This window comes from Cynocephalus volans, chromosome 1 (assembly GCF_027409185.1).
Source record: "Cynocephalus volans isolate mCynVol1 chromosome 1, mCynVol1.pri, whole genome shotgun sequence".
NCBI classification, from domain to species: Eukaryota; Metazoa; Chordata; class Mammalia; order Dermoptera; family Cynocephalidae; genus Cynocephalus; species Cynocephalus volans.
The window spans coordinates 8,764,480-8,787,409 of record NC_084460.1 but is presented as its reverse complement, the minus strand read 5'-3'; the positions used below and the strand labels follow the sequence as shown (position 1 = coordinate 8,787,409).

Genomic DNA, 22,930 nt, shown 5'->3' with positions numbered 1-22,930 from the left:
AAAGGAGGAAGTACAATTATCTCTGTTTACAGATGACATATGTTGAAAACTCTAAAGATTACATACACAAACACACACAAATGTTAGAAGAAATGAATTCAGTAAAGTTGCAGGATATAAAATCAACACAAAAATCAGATGTTTTTCTATACATTAACAACAAACAATTCAAAAAGGAATTAAGAAAACAATTCCATTTATAATAGCATCAAAAAGAATACAATACTTAGAAATTAACTTAACCAAGGAAGCAAAAGGCTTGTACACTAAAAACTACAAAATTCTGCTGATGAAATTAAAGACACAAATAAATGGAAAGACATACCATGCTCATGAATTAGAAGACTTAATGTTGTTAAGATGTCAATACTACGCAAAGCAATCTACAAATTTAATATAATTTCTATCAAAATCCCAATGCTGCTTTGCTGAAATAGAAAAATTCACTCTAAAATTCATATGGAATCTGAAGGGACCCACTCTAGCCAAAACAATCTCAAAAAAGAAGAACAAAGTTGGAGGTCTCACACTTCATGATTTCAAAACTTATTACAAAGCTGCAGTAATCAAAACAGTATGGTGATGGCATAAAGACAGGCATACAGACTAATGGAATAGAACAGACAGCCCCAAAATAAACCCTTACATACATGGTGAAATGACTTTCAACAAAGGTATCATAAGCATTCAATGAAGCAATAACAATCTTTTCAAAAAACAGTACTGAGAAAACTAGATATCCACATGCCAAAGAATGAAGTTGTTAAACTGACCTGACACCATATATAAAAATCAACTCAAAATGGATCAGAGACCTAAACATAAGAGCTAAAATTACAAAATTCTTAGAAGAAAACATAAGGGAAAAGCTTCATGACATTGTATTTGGCAATGATTTCTTGGATGACACCAAAAGCACAGGCAACAAAAGTATAAGTAGATAAACTGAACTGCATGAAAATTTTAAACTTCTGTGCATTGAGGAACACAATAACAGAATGAAAAGTTGACCTACAGAATGGGAGAAAATATTGCAAATCATATATCTGATAAGGGATTAGGACCCAGAATATATAAAGAACTCCTACAACTCAGCAACAATGAAAATCCCCATTGAAAAATGGGCAAAGGACCTGAATAGACATTTTTCCAAAGAAGATATACACAAATGACCAATAAACACATGAAAAGATGCTCAACAACAGTAATTGTTAGAAAAATGCTAACAAAACCCACAATGATATACTACCTAACATACCCATTATGATGGCTACTATATTAAAACAAACAAACAAACAAACAAAAACCAGAAAATAACAAGTGCTAGTGAAGATATATGGGGACACTGGAACACTTGTGTACTGTTGATGAGAATATAAAATGATGCAGCCACTATGGAAAACAGTGTTGCAGTTCCTCAAAAATTGAACACAGAATTACCATATAATCCATCAATCTCACTCATATATATTGAGTATATACCTAAAAGAGATATACCTACCTGAAAGAGATAGTTATACACACATGTTCATAGCAGCATTATTTGTAGTAGCCACAAGATGGAAGCAACTCAAGTGTCCGTTGACAGATGCATAGATAAACAAAATGTGCTTATTCATACAATGGAATATGATTAAGACTTGAAAAGGAAGGAAATTCTGACATACTACAACATGGATGAAGCTTGAATACATTACATTAACATTAGCCAGTCACAAATGGACAAACACTGTATGATTCAACTTATATCAGGCACTACAGTAGTCAAATTCAAAGTGAGTTTTGCAAGATGAAAAGTTCTTTGGTCGTGATAGTTGTGCAACAATGTGGATATACTTAATGACACTGAACTGCACAAATACAAGTGGTTACAATGGTAACTTTTAAGTGTTGGACATTTCACTGCAATTAAATTATTTTTAAAAAGACCCTGTTAAGGGAATGAGGTCACAAGCTACAAACTGGAAGAAAATTTTTTCAAACCAGATATCTGACAAAGGACTCTCAAAACTCAAGAATAAAAAAACAACTCAATTTGAAATAAGAAAACACATAAATGGCCACTTCACTGAAGATAAAATGTGACTGGCCAATAAGCACATGCAAAGATGTTCAACATCATTAGTCCTCAGGGAAATGCAACTTAAGACCAAGATCAGATATCACTACACACTTATTAAAACAGCTAAAATTAAAAATGGTGATGATACCAAATACTGTGGAGAATGGTGAAAGAATGGACATCTTTAAATCATTGATTACAAAATTTTCTGGGAGTATCTTTAACAACTGAACAAACACCATACCATCCAGCAATCTCATTCATAGGCATTTGTCCCAAAGAAATGAAAATTTTTGTCTCATAAAAAACTATACACAAATGTTCCTGACAACTTTATCCATAACAGCAAAAAACTAGAAACAACTAAAATGTCCTCTAGCACATGAATGGTTAAACAGACTGTGGTACATCCATACCATGGAATACTACTCAGCAATAAAAAAATGAACTATTGATATACACATCAAACCCTGTGATGGACTAAATGTGTGTGTCCCCCTGAAATTCGTATGTGGAAATCGAATCCCAGTGTGATGGTGCTCGGAGGTGAGGCCCTTGGGAGGTAATCAGGTCATGAGGATGGAGTGCTGAAGACTGGGATTAGTGCTCTTAGAAGAAGCAGCCAGAGAATAACTCACTCTCTGCCATGGGAACATATGGGGAGAAGACAAGTATGCTTAACCCTGCAGAGGGCCCTCGCCAGAATCCAACCATGTGGGCACCCTGATCTCGGACTTCCAGCCTCCAGAACTGTGAGGAAATTAATTTCTGCTGTTTATAAGATACCCAGTCTATGGCACTCTGTTATGGCAGCCCAAACGGACTCAGACAGACCTCAAGGGCATTATGCTGAGTGAAAATATGCCAATCTCAAAAGGTCACACACTACAAGATTTAATTTAGGTAACGTTCTCAAAATGATAGAATTTTAAAGATGGAATCTCAGGGAATCTATGGTGAAGAAACAGCACTGTATATTGATTGCCATGATGGTTACACAAGTCTACACATAACAAAATGACACAGAATTAGACACAAGCATTGTGCCAATCTCAATTTCCTGGTTTCAATACTGTCATATAATTATGTAAGATGTAACCATTGGGGGAGACTGGGTGAGGAGTACATGGGACCTCTCTGTGCTATCTTTGCAACTTCCTGTAAATGTATAATTGCTTCATAATAAAAAGTAGGGAAAAATCACAGAAGAACATCCTGTACTTGAATCTCTGGTCACATCTGTTTTCTTTAGGACAAACTACCTGAAACAGAATTTCAGTGGTAAAGGGTTTATGCATATGAGGGTACTTCAAAAAGTTCATGGAAAAAGGAATAAAAGATACTTGAAGTATCTTTGTATTTCAGGTTTTACAAACTGCCCTACTGAAAGACTGTAAAATTACACTTTTCACCATTAGTGCTTGAAAATTATGTCCCACACCATTGCCAGCAGTGGACACTCACGTTCACATTCATCTGTGCCAACCTGCTGTGCAATAAAACAGCACTGGCTCATGAACACCCACTGATGACTAGCATGACTGGAAACTGTTCTATATTGATCTACATTCCCATTTACTTGTGAACTATCATTCATATTCTTTGTTCAATTTTATTTTGGGGGGTTCTCTTTGCCATGATACATAAAAGCTACTTAGATACTTAAGGATATAAATTCTCTGTTAACTTTATATATGATAAATTTTTCCCTTACTGGTCATTCCTCTTTTAAATGTAAGAAAATTGTAATGGGTAGAATTGTGACCCCATAAAGATAATGAAGCCCTAAACCCCAATATCTCAGTATGTGATCTTATTTGGAAATAGGATTATAGGGAAATAGGGTTTTGCAAACATAAGTAGTTAGATGAGGTCATACTGGAGTAAGGTAGACTCCTAATCCAATATTGATATCGTTATTTAAAAAGGGGGTGAACAGACATGCACAGAGAGAATACTATATGAAGATGAAGACCAAGTTGGGTGATGCTTCTACAAACCAAGGAACACCAAAGATTGCCAACAAACCACCAGAAGCCAGGAGAGAGGCCTGGGACAGATTCTCCCTCACTCCTCAGAAGGAACCAGTCCTGCAGGAGAGAGGCCTGGGACACATTCTCCCTCACTCCTCAGAAGGAACCAGTCCTGCTGATACTGTGATTTCAGACTTCCAGCTCCAGAACTGTGAGACCATAAACTTCTGTTGTGTAAGCCACAGTGTGTGGCTCTTTGTTATGGCAGCCCTAGAAAACTAATAGAGAAATTATGACAGCTTCCAATTTAATTGAGATATTTTTCTTTTGTGGATTTTCTATTTGTTCTTCTACTCAAAAAGCACTTTCTTATGACAAGATTCTAAAAATATGGGTGTGTTTTTGGTATCATGCTTTACATTATACAATCTATTTAAAATATATATTGATGTATAACATCAAATAGAGAAAAATTAAAGAATTAACCAATTATCTCAACACCATTTATTAGCAACTTATCTTTTCTTCACTGATGTAAAATGCCAGTGTTACTATACAGTAAATGATATCTACATATATCTGAGTTTATTTCTGGATGTTGTTTCATTGACACTGCTTGCAGAATATTTTAATTACTATAACTATATTACATTTTAAAATCTAAAAATAAAATTTCAGCATTAGTACGCTTCCCTTTTTCCTACCAGTATTTTCTTGGTTATTCTCACTCATTTGTTCCTCCAGACAAATTTTAAAATAATATTGTCAAGTGTTCTCCAAAATCTCTTTGGCATATTGATAGCAATTGCATTAATTTTACAAACAAAAAAAAAAAGAATTGATAATTTTACAACATTCACTTTTCCCATTCAGGAACTTCATCTCTCTCCAAATTTGTATTTCCCTTTATAAAGTTTTGTAGTTTTATTTGTATAGGTCCTGCACATTTCTTTTTGAGGCTTATTCTGAGGATATTTTGAAATTGGTTAATAGTTTGGAGGAAATCTCTTTTTCAATTATATTTTGTAAATGATTATTTCCAGTGTGTACAAAAGTATATAGATAAATATTTATATATGTGAATGTGTATATTTTATTTTATCTAGATATTTTGAAATTGGGCCACTTTCCTGAGTGTTTATTAGTTTAACAGTTTCCTAGTTGATTTGCTTAGACTTTTCAAGAAGACAAGCATATCATTACAAATAAGTTTTTCTCCTCCTTTCTAATACTTAAGGCTACTTTCTTTTCCTAGCTTATCACATTAGCTAGAACATCCAGAACAATACAAATATTCTTCTGTTTCAAAGTTACACTAAGTATATTGTCTTTTTAATCATGAACGGGTGTTGAAGGCAAAACTAATCTACAGAGACTGAAGCTGGATCAGAGGTGGCTATGGTGGAGGGGTGGACAGACTGGCCTGCAGAAGAAACAGGAGCTTTCCAGGGGATGGAAATACCTTATATCTCAACTGGTATTGTAGTTACACAGTAGCATATATTTGTCAAAAGTCACTGACCTGTACACTTAAAACTTGTGAGTTTTTATTGTATTGTATTAATTTATACCTTAATACAGTGATTTTAAAAAATAAAGAATGGGTAACAAATGCCTTTGAAGGTTCTCATGTGATAATGTGGCTGTCCTCCTTTGGCAGACAATGAATTACGAATGAATTTGGCAGAGTAATGAATTATACTAATAGTTCTTTTTTCCTCCCATGTTGTATTTTAAAAGAATCAAAACACTAAGATATGATCATTGTAGAGAAGTTTTTAAAATACAGTTAAGCATTATGAAATAAAAACATAACACCTGAAATGCCCTCATGACAGAGATTACTATCAATATATTTTTCCCTCCTAAACACTGACCAAAATAATCATTCCTTCATGTGTTCATGTGTATATGTGTGCATGTGTATGTGTGTGCATGTGTATGTGTGTGCATATGTATGTGTGTGCATGTGTGTGTGTGCATATGTATGTGTGTGCATGTGTATGTGTGTGCATATGTATGTGTGTGCATATGTATGTGTGTGCATGTGTATGTGTGTGCATGCATTTGTGTGTACGTGTATCCACTCATGTTATCAGAAGCTTAAAACATTTCATTGTCCTGCAAGGCTTTACATGATCTGGCCCCACATGTTAGTTTCCTCTGGCCGCTTGCTGTGGACTGAATGTCCCCCCAAACTCACTGAAGCTTAAGTTGTGTCCCCCAAAGTCCCAGGTATTGGAAACTTGGCCCCCACTGTGACAGTGTTGAGAGGGTGGGAAATCCTATTATGATTACTGAAAGGTGGGGCCTTGAAGAGATGATTATATTGTAGGACCATCCCATAGTGAATGGATTAATAATGGTGGTCAGGGTGTGGTTCTGAGGGCTTGAAAAAGAGAACACATCAGTCTCTCTCAGCTCCACCGTTTCTGTCATGTGAGACCCCTGGGTCACTGTCACCACCGCCAAGACTCTCACCAGATGTGTTCCCTGGACTTTGGATTTCACAGCCTCCAAAACTGTAAGCAATCAATTTCATTTTATGAATCACTCAGTTTCAGGTATTTATGTTATAAGCAACAGACATGGACTAATATACTTATAACATATTTAGTGGCTTAAAACAACAGAATTCTATTCTTTTATGGTTCTAGAGGTCAGGAGTCTGAAATGAGACTTATGGGGTCCAAATCAAAGTGTTGGCAGAACCATGCTTTCTCTGGAAGCTCTAGAAGAGAAGCTGTTTCCTTGCTGTTTCGCATAGAGAGCTGCATTTCTTGGCTCATACCCTCCCTCCTTCTAAGCAAGGTGCACATTATGTTCTCTCTGGACTCTGCTTCTGTCACGTGGCCTTCTACTGTCTGCAACATACCTCTGCCTCCCCTTTTTAAGGACCCCTATAATTACATTGGGCCCATCTGGAAAATCCAGGAGCTCTCCCGTTTCCAGGTTCTTAATTCAATCACCCCTGCAAAGACCCTTTTTCATACACAGTGACATCCATACATCCCAGGATATGTTTGGGGGCCACAGTCCAGCCACTCATCCCACCTGTCTCTCCATCCAGCACCCCACACCACCCCCACCCTCTGCACATCTGCTACGTTGCTCTTCTCAGTTCCTTGAACACACCATACCTCCCCTTGCCACAGTCCTTTTCGCATATGGGATGTTAAATGGACACCAGAGAAAGGGAGCAGCCATTCCATGTATTAGAAGGAAAAGGATTTCAGTCTCCTGGGCCAGCTGGGAAGGAGTGGGAAGAGGTGGCAAAGCTAGGAACCGTGCTGGTTAGAGGAAGACACCTCCAGTGATGGGGTATTCAGGGCGTCATTGTGGAGAACAGAAACTGCTAACAGGGATTGTTAACTTGGGTGATTAAAACCCTTCCTGTCTCTCTACAAAATTCACTATTGGGACCGCACAGCTTGTGGGGCTTCACACATTCGGACTGTGAAGGGGCCAGGCTCAGGCTGCAGGTGCTGTGGGGTGAGCAGGGTAGCAGCAGACTCAAGGGCCAGGGACATTCAAGACCAAGGGACAGGCAGGCTGAGGGAGAAATGAAGTGCACACAGGGCTTGGCTTGTCCAGTCTAGCCATGGAAAAATGGGATGGCAGGCTGGGAGGGTGACCAGGGACAGCACTATGAGACAACAAAACCTGACAACTCTGTCTTCAGAGAACCCAACCCCCCATCCATGAGCCTCTGAGGAGACCAGAGTGGGGAGCACGTCCATCCCAGGGGGCCCTAGAAACAGGCGTCAACTTACAGCTGTGGAGAGTCGAGACGCCAGCGTCATCTCCAGGTTCCCCTTCAGGCCCACCAGGGGTGGCACCAGCGTCAAAAGCTCTTTGACCTCCATGAACACAGGCCAGTGCTGCTAGGGAAAGAATAGGTGGTGAAACACACATTGGCATATTTCTGGAAATTTCTTGAAAGAAACTCCCGTAATTTCTTATAAAATGAATAAGTAAGACTAAGTACTTTCTTAAACGACTTTCAACTAAACACAAAATCATGATGAAGCTATGAAATCTTCTTAATACCATTTAGTGGAGTTGCACCAGCACCACAAGCAAGCCCCTCTTTCTCTGGCCCTGAGTGGATGGGAAAACTGGGGGCTGGGCCAGGTCAGAGGCCAACTGCTGTGTCCAGCCTGCAGTCAAAGTATGGGGCATTTCTCATAAATTGGGAAACCTGGTAACACCTGGCGAGACCATCTGGGGCTCAGGAGTGACACTGCTTTCACTGGGCCTGCAAACCACAGGGCATCACAGGCTCTGCCCCCCTCGGCTGCCAGGCACTGAGGCTGACAGTAAGTCACCACTGAGCACCTTGTTGGGCTCTGGATTTTTCAAAACAGAAAAATCTATCTGATAGAGACTCTATGCCTCTAGCAAGCAAATAAATAAATAAAAGAATGAAAGAGATGCACATTTCAAAAAAACTGAAAGACAAAAGAATCATTTTCACCTCCAAGAATAAATTTTATCGTTTAACATGTAATTAGATGTTCCCCCAAGTCAGCTTTTAGTATCACACCCGATCCTACTGATTTATTTGGTCTGCCTGGCCCCTATAGATATCTGTGACCCCTACCCTAGAGACTCCTCCTGGTTTTGGAATTCTAGACTTAAAAACAATTCCCTGCTGTGTCAGTGAGGAGACAGGCAGCCTGGGGTCTTTCTCTGTCCCCTCAGACAAGTGTGCAAAGGTGCACAAATCCACATGGCCTCTAGGGGACCCAGGACAGTCCCTGCGAGCAGCCTGGCCACGTCTTTCCAGGCACGGGGGTAAAGTCATTGGGCCAGAGGCCTTTAAGGCACCTTCATGCTCTCAGATCAAAGAAAGATGACCCATTGTTTACAGCTCCCTCTCTCCTCAGTTTCCCCCTTTACCCTATCTATGAAGCTATGAAATTCAGATTCCAGTCCCAGCCCTGATGGAGTTCTGAGCCTGCCCTCAGCTAAGACTCCAGAGGAAAACCACTTCTTGGGTCAGGGGGCAGTGCCTCCCTGTCCTCGGTGCAGCTGTCCTCTCAGCCCTGCAGCCTCCAGAGCGCGGGCGGGGCTCCCTCCACACTGTGACCGGCTGACCATCATGCATGACACCATGCCTCCAGGTAGCAGCCCCCGCCACCCTCTCTGTGGGTGGCACGGTCCTCCCTGCAGTATGTCTGAGGCAACTGCTCTGCCAGGCACAGCTCTGCACTCTCTCCCTCTGGCCTCCGCTGTGGCTCCTCTGCCTCCTCCTGACCTCTCAGTACTGACTCTCCCACAGGCTGCATGCTTGGCTCCCCTTCCTCCCGACCTGCTCCCTTCCAAGGCCTGCATTACCTTCCATGCACACCTTGTGTCACGCTCAGGCGTGCTGAGAGGAGAGATGTCTTCCTGTGCTCCACCTTGAGCGAGGTCCCAGTTGTAAAGGACTGCAGACCAGGTAGGGACAATTGACAGGACAGAGGGGATCAGGGTTGTGCTCCACACAAGGAAACCGTGGAAGAGGTCAAAAAGGGAAGACTCAGGACCCGGTGGCCTTAGGGAAGGGGTAACAAGCCCTCAGAGCAACTCCAGAGGCAAAGCTACCAGGGAGAAGTGATATGTATCCAGGTTGCCACGAGCTTCCTGACGGTGAGCTGGTCGGTATGCAGCCGGCCACCCCAGCTCCAAGAGGGTTTGAGTATCCCGTCCACTGAGTTGTGCAAGCAGAGGCCACCTGGAGGCACCAGGAGCCAGCACTCAGAGGCCAGGTAGCCTGGCAGGAAATGACCCCCCTCTCCAACTTGGAGAGAGGCGCACAGGGAGATGCTGGGTGGCACTTAGGAAGGAGATGCCATGTCCACTTAGGAACTTGAAATGCTATCTAGGATGTTGTCGTGGGTTAAAAAATTTATTTAAGGGGCTGGTCAGTTAGCATGGTTGGTTAAAGCACAATGTCATAACACCAAGGTCAAGGGTTCGGATCTCCATACCAGACAGCCACAAAAAAAAAAAAAAAAGAAAAGAAGTGAAAAGGAAATAGTTTTCATAGATGCACAGAAAAATGTTGATAGAAATTATGGACACCCTTCCTCTGTCACTTATGCATATTTTCTAGTTTTTCTAAAATAACACACTAACTCTATAATAAACATTTAAGTAGACAAAGCAAAAACCCCTCAATCATTCAAATACGTTACTTGAACCAAGCCCAGAGTTGCTGAACACCTCTCAGCATACACCTCTACCAGATGGAGACCGCCACACCTCTTGCTCGCCAGCACCTGCCCCCGGCTCTGAGCCTCATCCTTCCACCAAGGAGCTGCACAGGGATCCTGGCGGGGGTGGGCCTATCACAGCTCTGCCTGGAGCCAGCAATAACTGCCACCCAGGGGAGACACACACACACGCACCCAGTGATCTGGTCCTCACAACTCTGTGGGGTGGGTGTTTTCATTAACCCTGTTTTACAGATGGGGAAACTGAGGCAGAGAGGGACTAAAGAGTCCCCTCCACTGGTGAAAGGCAAACCCCGCCTACCGAGCCTGGATCCCAGTAAAGAAGTGGTTTGAGCTCCCTGGGCCAATGAAACTCACACAAGGTAACTTGTGGAGGGTGGTAGAATCTTCACCTCTCTGTGGATCTCAGACACTGAGGTAACCAGTGGACCTTCTGTCAGCTTCCCTGACACCAGGACTCCTGGGCAGGAGGCCGAGGTCAGGGATGCTGCCCCACACTGGAGGTCCCACATCCTCAGCCTGCCCTATCTGGTTCCTACCCCCACCCCCACCATCACCACCCCCTCTTGGCCGCCCTCACGCACTTGGACAGTGTTCATCACCAGGCCAGTCGCCATCATGCCCAGGCCGGAGAGCAGAACAGGCAGCACAACCTGACACGCAATGCTGAGGGAAGTCTCAGGGAAGACCCCATTGGGGGATCGGGTGATCTCACAGCTGAAGCCTCGCAGCTTCTTGCCCTGAAAGCGAAACTCCAGATTCAGCTGGGTGACCGCCATCATCAGCCGTCCAGCACATTCGCAGCAGCAAGAGGTCCAAGGTGGGTGCCTCCTGTCCTCTCTCCTCCTCGTTCACACCAGGATGCTTTTCTGAACAAATCCACACAAATGGAGGCTTCCCAGTTGCCAGGTGCCTTGTGCCTGGGGAGGGCTCCCCGGTGTCCCCTCAGCCAAGGGCCAGAGCAAACAAGGGAGGAACAAAGGCCAGTGTGACTCAGAGCCTTTGCCAGCTCCTCTGTCCACTCCCCACAGGTCAGGATCTCCGCAGACAGTAGCTGCCTGTCAGCTGGGACCTCCCTCTGCCAGCCTGCACGGAGGCTTACCGTCCCTCGGCCTTGACCTTGACGGTGTACAGCAGCCCAGCCCACACTGGCTCAGGCTGGACAGGAGACAGAGCCCACGTGGGGCCTGGCCTTGGGAAGCACCCACGCAGAGGCCTGCCGCCTCTCTCTGCACATGTGCCCTGGGCCACTCTACTTGGCAGAGAAGGGTCTGGAGATATCTCCACAATGAAGGACCTACCTCACGCCAGCTCTACAGGCCCAAGGAGATTTATTCCTCAAGGTCAAGCAGTCTGCGGGTCCCCAAGAAGGAGGGGCTCATGGCCATAGGAAAAGGCTGTGTTCATGGAAGAAACATAGCCCTGTTCTCTCTTGAAGGCCTGGAAGACTTTTAAACATGCTTCCAAAGTGACCTTACTTTCTTCTCTTCAAAGGTCAGACCCAGCCCCACTGACTACCCTCTGATTCAGGGCAGAAGGGGCTGGGGAGCCACCTTTGACTCCCAGGATTCTGTTGCTGGGTGTGTCCCCTGTGCATTCCACAGGTGCTGGGAACAGAATGTTCAGGCCCAAGGGCAGGCCAGAGCAGGGACAGAGGCCACAGCCAGCAGAATCCCAAAGCTGAGGGTCAGACTCACACCTACTGACTCCAGGGGTACCTGCCTGGTCTAGGACTCACTTCCAATTACTGAACCATTGCCCTCTCGGGCATCAGATAGTCTACCCCACACTCAAGTCCAAACCCCTTAGCCTGGAGTCCACAGCCCTCGCCAGTCTAGATCTGTTGGGTCCGCCGCCGGCCGACCCGAACAGCCCTAGCCTCGTTCCTTTATGGTGGGCGAGTGAATGGCCCGGGATTCCTCTTTCCATCCTGTCCCCTTTGGAAGGAGACGGGGAAAGAGAGCCGTGAAGAGAGGTGAGCACACCGCCGGCCCAAAAACAGCCCGGTTAAAGGACACTCAGACGCGGCAGGTGTTCTGTGGAGCAGTTCCGTTTATTATCACACAAGCACTTGCTTTTAAAGGCAAATGGGGAAGGGAGGTTTTTTACATAATCTTATCAGCTTAAAGGTCAAGAGAGTATGCATCCTGTCTCAATGCCTAGCTATTGCAACCTCGAGCATGGAAGCGTGTATTTGGCCAATAAGGGCTAAGGCAAGGTTCCCGCAGACACCCCCACCCTACTTCCTCCCGGCACTGTCTTAGGCTGCCACATTAATACCCCCTTGTGGGCCTATAATGGCGCCGCTTGTAATGTCACTTAAGGCGGCATTAGTTTTTAAGGCCCGACATAGATCCTGCTGACCTCCCAACAAACTCCAGCCAAACTTCTCCAGCAACTGCTCCCTTAGGCCCCTGGTGCTCCTGTCACTGTGCCTTTGCTCATGCCTTCTCTTTCTCATTTGGCAGACACTTCTGAGCCCTCAGAAGGCCAGGCCCTGAACTGCCGTGGTGCCCTCCGCACTGATAGCCACAGCTTCTGTCCCTGTCCTCTACTCAGCAATGGCTTGACCAGCAGGACACAGTGGAAGAGACGCTGTGCCAGCCGGTTTCTGGGCCTGGATCTTAAGAAACTGACAGCTTCCCCTTCCTACCTCTTTGGTGCTCTTGCTTGGAGCCCAGCTACCATGCTGCAAGGAAGACCAAGCACTCACACTGAGATGCCACATGCAGTGATCTGACAAATGGCCTCAGCTGAGGTCCCAGTCAGCCAGCAGCAACTTGCTGGCTGGGCAAGTAAGCCCCTGGATGGGGCTAGCAGCCAGCATGCCACCCGCAGATGCTGCACAAAGCCATGCTCACCGAGCCCTGCACCGACTGCCACAACTTTCTGGTGTGCTTTGTCACATAGCAGTAGATGACTGGGACACTGGGGAACCTCATCCCCACCCGATTTTGCTTATTTCAGATATACCAACAACTCCCAAATCTCTTTCCAGCCCAGACCTCTCCTCTGAGCTCTCAGACACATATCTAGGACAAGGACCTCAAACTCATCCAGTCTTTTATGACCATTTCTTCCAAACCTGCCTCCACCAGCTTCCTGTCTTGATGAGTGGTTCTGCCAGAAACGCAACCCCACATCCACCCTGCCTGTCCCCAAATCTCTCCCACTTCTGTTCCCTCTGCTCCAGCCCATGGACACTACCTTCACCATGACCCTCCTCACCTCTAACCCATCTCCATGCCCAAACCGCTGCATGCTCCTCACATCGGCAACCCTTACATATGTGTACTCTAAGGAAGCTGCGTACTTGTATATCCTCATGGCTGTCAGCTCATTCCTGAAAAAGAGCCATTCAAGGCCCTTCACAATCTGGTCATGGACCGCACACCACAGAAGCACTTCTTAGGGACCCCCACATGGGCTGTACCTGTGCCCCCCACCCCTTTTGCAGGCCAGCTGAGATGCCTCCTCATCTCTGAGGCCTCCCAGTTTCCCAGCCCCAGCCTGACAACTCTATCCCCAAAGATCCCCAGGAACTCTTTCTGAACCTCTCTGAAAGCAGATGCCACATCAGCTTAACCGCAGGAGTGTCAACTCCCCCTTCCTGGAGTGTGCTCCTCCTGAGAATGCAACAGATGGAAATGAAGGACAGTGCTCACAGCCTGCCTCTGCACCTCGGCTGGCTGTTCAGCTCCTCCTGCTCCTCAGGCAGGCCTCAGCAGGTCGCCTAGCTTTGTGTTCCTCACAGACCTCACCGTGGTCTCACACTGATGCATCACTCAACCAGGAGCACTGCTAGGGCAGTGCCTGTCTGTCACATGCACCCTAGCTCCAGGCATAGTGCCCGGATCCGGGCATACAAGGTACATGTTGCCTGAATGCATGAATGAACAAATAAGTAAACAGAATTATAGAAACAAAGAGGAGAAAAACCCAGGCAGCCTTCCCTGGGTTGAGTGGTGTGAGGCTGAAACGATGGCACTGCTGCTGCCTGGACGTCTGGTGAAGAGCCAAACTGCAAGTTCCCCTCCTGACTCTGCCCCATGGATAAGGTCCCCAGGCAAAAAATCCTCCTTCTCACAGGGCGGGCACTGTCCCTCACCCCTGAAGGGCAGGGTGCAATCCCTGCCAGCCACGGGACTGTTAAAATGCACCAATCATGTCCTCCAGGAGCCAGGGGCTGCCACCCTCCCATCACTACAGAGCCTGCCTCCCACGGTCCTGCTGGTTTGTGCTGCTCCCAAGGGCAAGCTCCTGTGCAGCCTGCGGGGCATCCAGTGCCCTCTTCCCCAGGCTGTGAGCAATTGGGTCAATAAGCAGCTGTCATCTCACCTGTCCAGTGCTGGTGTCATGTTCACCATCCCCATAACCCCAGGGGATCTGGAATCCCTCCTTCACCAATGGGGTGAAGAGGAGGCAATCAAACAGGCTGGCCTTTTCCACTCCCACATTCCCTACAATCTCTCTGGCCTCACATAACTTCCCTGCCCACTTGCCCTCCTAGGCTTGCTGGGCTGCTGTGATTTTGTAAGGCCATGACCCCTGCTTCAACACACTCCCTGTCCTTCACAGCATGTATACAAAATGCTCATCCCACCCCACCCCCATGTGGCCCAGGATTCCTGACCACCACCACCCCCCCCTTCTCATTTCCTGGAGACTTTTGGCATTCCTGCCTGGTCACTGAATTCCAGTGAGTAATTCTGCTGGAGTTTAAGAAAAGGAGATTAACTTGTGTGAGCCCGGTCTTGCCAGGTGAGCCCTTAGTAGAGAGGAGATGCTTCCTGAAGTCAGAGATGGAGGAGAGAGTGTTCCACGAAAGGGAGGTTTCTCCACTGCTAGCTTTGAAGATGAAAAGACCACGTGGCAATAAATAGGAGTGGTCTCGAGAAACTAAGAGCAGCCCCCACCTGACAACCAGCAAGGAAATGGGAACCTCAGTCCTACAACCACAAGGAACATAGCCATAAGGAGGCAAATTCTGACTATAAGAATGAGCTTAAAAGTGGATTTTTCCCTCAGAGTCTCAAGAAGAGGACTCTGCGGGCCAGCACCTGGATTTCGCCCTTGGAGACCCTGAGCACAGACCCACCCACACTGTGCCTGCACTTCTGACTGACAGAACTGTGAGCTACCTGCTGTTTCAAGCTGCTAAGTTTGTGGTAAATTGTTACGCAGCAATAGAAAATTGATGCATGGACCAAGGATTGCAACATCTTCTGATTTTTAAAGAGGAGCTGAATATATGGACTTCTGAAGAAAGCTCCCATTTAAGTGTTTGCAACTAACTGAACATTAACCAGCCCAACATACTCCCTACAGACCAGCACCATGCCTGATGGCCAACTCTGAGACACATATGCAGAGATGGTGGCAGGGGGATTCCCTTATGTTGTACACTCCTTAATCTCTAACATGTGTGCCCTGTGCAGGCCCTTGCAGGGTGGGGACCTGTAGAAGAGGCAGCTTCTGTTTCTAAGGAGGACACAGGTTCAGAGCCTTAAATGAAAAATTATGAATTTGACTGCATTTTAAAAAAAAATGCATGTATGCACAGCAAAAAACCACCAAAAGAAAAGTCAAAAGATAAATGGAAAAAATGAGAAACATATTTATAATCCATATCACAATTAAAGGACCAATATCCCTAATATATAAAGAGCCCTTAAGCAACAATGAGAAAAAGGACTACCACTCCATAGAAATTCTGAGCAAAGAATACAAACAAATTTCAAAAGATACTCAAGCAAATTTCAAAAGATACTTTGCTCATAAGAAATGCAACTGCACCACAATGAACGTAGTGGGAAGCAGCCCTCGATGGTGGCCCCCACTGATCCCTGTCTCTTGGTACTGATGCACTCATGGATCCACTTCCCCTGGAGTATGCGCTGAGCCCAGTGATCTGCTTCTAGCTAAGAGAAGCAAAGCTGAAAGTCACTTCTGTGACTGTTTCGTGTTCAGACTGCACTTTGGTGAAGCAGGCACCATGCTGGAGATGCCCACTTGGGAAGAACTGAGGCTGACCTCTGGGCAAAGCAGCAGCTGAGGTCCTCAGTCCAACAACCCGCCAGAAGCTGAACCATGAGAATGAGCTGGAAGATGACCACAGCCTCAGGAGAGACCCTGAAGCAGAAACCCCAGCTAAACTGCACCTGGATTTTTGAGCCACAGCAATCGTGAGATAATAAATGTGTGCTGTTTTAAGCTGCTAAGTGTTGGGTAACTTGTGAGGCAGCAACAGAAACTAATACAATGAAACGCAGTTGCCCATCTATCAAACTGTTAAAGATCAAAAAGGTTGAAAATAAACTCTGTCGATCAGTGATGGAGAACAGGCATTCCACTACGGTATTGGAGGAAGTGTAATGGTTCCACCCCTACATAGGCGAATTGGTGGTGTTGAAGTCACAAACGTACACACTCTTTGACCCAGTAATTCTACCTGCAACAATTTATCCTACTGATTTACTCACACACCTGTGAAATGACTTACATCAAGACTATTCATTGAAGCATTTGTTAGTAATACTATTTTAAGCTGTTGTTATTGACTGAATTGTGTCTCCCCCAGAATTCTTATGTTGAAGTTCAACCATTTTGGGGGAACAGTGTCCTTAAGAGATGGTTAAATTAAAATTAGGTCACTAAGGTAGCCCTGACCCAATCTGATGGGTATCTTTATAAGAAAAGGAGATTAGGACACAGACACACAGAAGAGGGCAGACCACATGAAGACACAGACAGAAGACAGCCATCTCGGAGTCAAATAAATAAATTTTGGTATATTTTTACAATGGGATCATGCCATATCTGAAAGGCAACCTATTAGATATTTCAACTGTATGAGCTAATAAATTGTCTTTTTAAGCTGAATTTGGAAAAATCAAGTCTCTGTCACCAGTAACTAAAAGGATCTTGCCCAATATACAGAAAAAATGGTATTTGAGGCAGCCCTGCCCCATGTTCTTCAGGCTGAACCCCATGTGTAACTGCTTGCTTTTGGGGCTGACAGTAGACAGTTGAGTTCCCTCTTACCTGGAAATAGTTCAAAAGCATGCCAGCCCAGGACAGCCCCAGGCCTGCAAACAAGAAGGGCACTGCCACCTGAAGGCCAATGGACAAGGCGGTCTCCCTGCTGGGCTCAGTCTCCAGTGCTTTGGGGGCCACCCGTGGGCTCTCAGAGACCTTCAGAAGTCCATCTTCTGAGGCTGTAGGGGGTGACCCTGTGCTGAGGGTGTGTGGCAGCCCCAGTTCCTCTGGCCTACCATAGCCTTCCAGCCTCCGTTGTCGGATCTCTGTCCCATCCATCTGAGCACAGCTGAGCCCCTGGCAGCCCTAACCTGGGAGACACAAAAGAACAGGGATTGTAAGCCAGAATTCCTGACTTCCATGGGCCCTACAACCTGTAAGCTCTCAGAACCTCTGCCCAGAGGTCACATCATTCCATCTGATCTGTAGCCCTTCACTCAGTGACTGTTCCACACAGCCTTCTGCAACCCAATTTATAAGTTTATTATTCAAAATGCACATGGGTGAGAACAAAACATGCATACAGAAGAGACCGTTAGATGTATATGAATTGATGCAAGCAAATTCCAAAAATGGAGGAGTAAGCACCTCTGAAAATTCTCTCCTCCACAAAAGCAATGAAAAAAACTAGCAAAACTGTCAGAATCAACTTTTTCAGAACTCTAGAAATTAATCAAAGGTTTTTAGCAACCTGGGGAATATCTATTCAAGAAAAACTGCTGAATCTCAGCAAGAGCAGTGACATTGTAGCATTTATGACATTGGTGACATTCTAACTTGCGTCCGTCCCACTGCCTGCACTCCAGCTCTGATGTAGCCTTGAAAACTAACAGTCCACAACTGTGGTGAGAATCGGCAGCTTGGAGGACACAGAAAGGGGCTCTTTCAAATCCCCATTCCCAAAGAACTGCCATCATTTGACCCATCTGGGGTTTCCTGGAAGACCCTACTTGTAGAGATGTCTGTATTTTTACCCAAATTGTAGTTAACTTAGTGCAAGAAGCCTTTGCTCTGAGCGGTGTTAAAAAGAAATAATTACAGGCACATCTGTTTGCCTGCTGTTAGTAACAGCGGGAGTAAACAGTAGACTAATGAAAATGCTTAAAAGGAAAAGCTGGGGAGTGAGGTGTCCACAGGAATTTTGAAAAGTTCCCACACACTCCTGGGACTCCAGAAGGCCACCATGCACGGCACAGTGCTCACACCCAGGCCTGGGCACGAGCTCAGGAAATATCCAAGAAGGTGCCAAAGCTTTCACCCTCTCTGGAGGCTTTTCACAAGCAGGAGGGGACGGCGAAGGAAGAGGTGGCAAGGACCAGACTGAACATAAAAGGTGCACCCTGATAAATACACAGAGCCCCTTGGTAAACACTGAGAGACTTACTGGTTCCAGGCATGGAGTTCAAGGAAAGCTCTAACCAGTCATCAGCTGGCTACTAAGCAGGGATTCAGTGGCTACAAACAACAAAGATGATGTACATTTATAGAATTAGTTCATAAAAGTCACTAAACAAGAAACAACAACAACAAATCCTGGGGAAAGGAAATAATCTTATTTCCAGAGTTGCACATTATATTACGTAAAATGTTCAGTTTTCAACAAACAAATATGAGACATGCAAAGAAACAAGTATGGCCCGTACATAGGAAAAAAGCAATTAATAGAATTTGTCCCTGAGGAAGTACAGGCATTGGTCTGACTAGACAAAAACCTTAAATTGACTATTTTAAATATGTTAAAAGAACTTAAAGAACCATATCCAAAGAACTACTGGAAAGCATGAGAATGCTGTCTAGTCAAATAGGGAATATCAATATAGAGATAAAATTAATTTTTAAAAGTAACCAAATAGAAATTCTAGAGTTTAAAAGCACAAAAACTGGAAAGTAAAATTCCCTAGAGGAGCTAACACCTGATCTGAGTAGGAAAAATAAAGAACCACTGAACTGGAAGGTAAGTCAAGAGAGAGTATCAGATCTGATGAACGGAAATTTTTAAAAATGAAGAAAAATAAATAGGGTCTCAGAGAACTGTGGAATACCATCAAGCATACCAACATAAGTCCCAGAAAGTAAGGAGAAAGAAAAGGGGACAGAAGAGTATTTGAACAAATAATGGGCAAAAATTTTCCAGATTTGATGAAAAACATTAATTTTTATCATTAATTTCCACATCCAAGAAGTTTAACAAATTCCAAGTAGGACAAACTCAAAGATATTCCACACCCAGACTCTTGGAAGCAGAAAAAGAGCGGCAGCTCATCATGCACAAAGGACTCTAAATAAGATAAACAGCTCGTTGTTCATCAGAAGCCACAGTGGCCAGAGAGCAGTGGGATGACATTCCATGTGCTAAAAGAACAAAACCGCCAACCCAAACTTCTATTACCTGAAAAATTATCCTTCAAGAATGAAGGAGAAATTAAGAGATTTCCAGATAAACAGACACTGACAGAATTGATGTCTAGCACACATGCCCTGCAGGACGCACTAAAGGCAGACAGACATTCCGGCTGAAATGAAGCGTCTGAGAAAGTAGCTCCAATACACATGAAGAAATGAAGAGCACCAGGGAAGGTAACTACTAGACAAATACGTATAAAAAGTATAGATGTATTTTTGTTAGTATCTGTTCTTTCTCTTATCTGATTTAAAGGCAACTGCATAATGCAATATTTACAAATCTGTGTCAATGGGCACATAACAAATAAAGATGTAATCTGTAAGACGATGAGAGCACAAAGAGGGAGGGAACAAACCTATATAGAGACACAAATTTTTTATATACTAGTGCAATTAAGTTATTATTAATTCAAACTACAATATTATACACTAAAGTACTAATTGTGATCCTCAGTGTAAGCACTAAGAAAATAACAAAAAAAAAAAAAGAAAGGAAAGGAAATGACAAGGAAATAAAAATGACACACTAGAAAAAAACTGTTTAATACAAAGCTATGCTAAATACCCTAAGTGATTCAATGTCTAGTATATGCACGTACTGAAACAACACACTGTACCCCACAAATATGTACAAATAAACATGAAAAAGAAAAAACTTATTTGATACATGAGAAAGGGGTAATGGAGAAATAGAAGAACAATTAAAAAAAGGCATAAGACATATAGAAAACAAATAGCAAAATGGCAAACATAAATCCTATCTTATCAATAATTACATCAAATGTAAATGGATGGATAGCTTGGAAGTAAAGGGTTTTAAGAGATATATCATACAGTCACCAAAAGAAAGCAGGAGTGGCTTTACTAATAACAGTCAAAACAGACATTGAGACAAAAAATGTTACCAAAGACAAAGGATAATTGATAACAATAAATGAGTCAATCAAGAAGACAAAACAATTATAAACATGTATGTACCTAACAACAGAGTCCCCAAATACATATTAAAACCTGACAGAATTGAAGGGACAAAACAGTAAGTTAACAATAATAGCTGAAGACTTTAATACCCCACTTTCAATAACTGATAGCACAATTAAACAGAAGATCAACACAAAAACAGAGAACTTTAACAACACTATAAACCAATTAGATCAAACAGACATCTATACAACACTCCACCCCACAACAGCAGAATACACGTTTTTATCAAGTGTACATGGAACATTTTTCAGGATTGACCTATGTTAGGCAAGAAAATGAGTTTCAATGAATTTAAAAGGATTGAAACCATACAAAGTATGTTCTCTGACTACAATGGAATAAAATCAGAAATCAGTAACAGAAGGAAATTTAAGAAATTCACAAACATAGAAATTAAGGAACACGCTCTTAACTAATGGGTCAAAAAGGAAATCAAAAGAGAAATTTAAAAATTCTTTGTGATGAATGAAAATAAAAATACAGCATACTGAAACTTATGGGATAGGGTGAACACAGTGTTTAGAGGGAAACTTATGGCTGTAAATGCCAATATTTTAAAAAAGACCTTAAATTAATAAGTTAATCTTCCACCTTAAGTAACACAGAAAAGAGGAGAAAACTAAATCCAAAAAAATAAATAAATAAAGTAGAAGGTAGGAAGCAATATAGACTACAGTGGTAATAAATGAAATAGAGAATTGAAAACCAACAGAAAAAAATCAGTAAAACCAAAAGTCGGGTCCTTGGCAAGATCAACAAAATTGACAAACCTTTAGCTAGACTGATCAAGAAAAAAAGAAAGAAGACTCAAATACTTAAAATAAGAATGAAAGAGAAAATATTACTATCAAACTTACAAAAATTTAAAAAATTATAACAGAATACATTATATAATTGTAAGCTAACCAATCAGAAAACCCAGATGAAAAGCACAAATTCCTGACTCAGAAAGAAATAAAAAATATTAATAGACCTACAAACAATTAAAGAGATTGAATTAGTAGTAAAAAAAAAAACTTCCCACAAAGAAAAAGCCAAGACCACATGTCTTCACTAGTGAAGTTTACCAGGAGTTTACAGAGGAATTAACGCCAATCTTTCACAAACTCTAAGAAAAAACAAAAAGAAGGAGGGAACACTTCCTAATTTGTTCTATGAGATCAGTGTTACCCGGGATACCAAAATCAGACAAAGACAACCCATGAAAATTACAGACCAATCAATGTAATGCACCATATTAATAGAATAATGGCGGTGGGGAGGGGAGGACATGATCAATTCAATAGACACAGAAAAATCACTTGGCAATATCCAAGTCTCTTTCATAATAAAAAGTAAAAACTCTAGAAATGAAGGGAATTTCCTCAGCCTGATAAAGGGACTCTGTGAAAAACCCATAGCTAACAATACTCACTGATGAAAAACTGAAACTTTCCCTATGAAGATTAGAAATAAGACACAAACATCTGCTTTTGCCACTTCTATTAAACACTGTACTAGCCTACACAGTTAGGCAAGAAAAAGAAATAAAAGGTATCCAGCTTGAAAAGGAAGAAGTAAAACTATTTCTATTTATAGATGACACAACCTTACATATAGAAAATCCTAAGGAATCCATACACACACAAAATAGACAAGCTCAACAAGACTGTAGGACACATAATCAACACACAAAAATCAGTTTTATTTCTCCGCACTAATAATGAACAATCCAAAAGTTAATAAAGAAAACAACTGCACTTGCAATAGAATCGAAAAGAATAAAATACTTCAAAATAAAGAAGTGTAAAATTTGTACCCTGAAAACTATAAAATATTATTTTAAGAAATTTTTTTAGAACCTAGTAAGTGAAAAGATTATCCTGTATTCATAGATTAAAAGACTTACAATTGTTATGATGGCAATACTCCCCAAATTGATCTACAGGTTCAATGCAATCCCTATCAAAATTCCAGTGGCCTGTTTTTACAGAAAATGACAAACTGATCCTAAAATTCATGTGGAAATGCAAAGGAACAAAGAATCCTAAACAACCTTGGGGAAAAAAAGTTGAAAGCGCACACATTTCCTAATTTCTAAACTTACTATAAAGTTATAGTAAGTAATTGAGAGGTGGGGACTTTAAGATTAGATTGTGAGGACTGGGCCCTTGTGCATGGACTGATCCATTCATGGAGTAATGGGTGTGGTTCTGATGGCTTTATAAGGAGAGCAAGAGGATAGCTCTCCTGCTCAGCCCATCTTTGCC

General features: G+C 43.0%; 1 protein-coding gene across 14 annotated transcripts in view; it reads right to left on the bottom strand.

Moving 5' to 3' along the window:
* Nucleotides 1-22,930, bottom strand: part of SLC41A3 (solute carrier family 41 member 3) — a 69,319-nt gene that overhangs the window by 32,358 nt on the left and 14,031 nt on the right. For 5 of the 14 annotated variants that reach the window (XM_063104832.1, XM_063104841.1, XM_063104794.1 and 2 more), the window contains exons 2-4: nucleotides 18,679-18,749; nucleotides 17,301-17,605; nucleotides 7,809-7,916 (exon numbers count right to left, since the gene is read on the bottom strand). In XM_063104832.1, the coding sequence (XP_062960902.1) occupies nucleotides 7,809-7,916; nucleotides 17,301-17,573 (381 nt within the window). In that variant the 5' untranslated portion in view covers nucleotides 17,574-17,605; nucleotides 18,679-18,749. Of the gene's footprint in view, nucleotides 1-7,808; nucleotides 7,917-9,375; nucleotides 9,468-10,840; nucleotides 11,209-17,300; nucleotides 17,606-18,678; nucleotides 18,750-22,930 lie in introns of those variants that run through there. The other 9 variants (XM_063104865.1, XM_063104804.1, XM_063104857.1 and 6 more) reach the window with 4 other exon arrangements.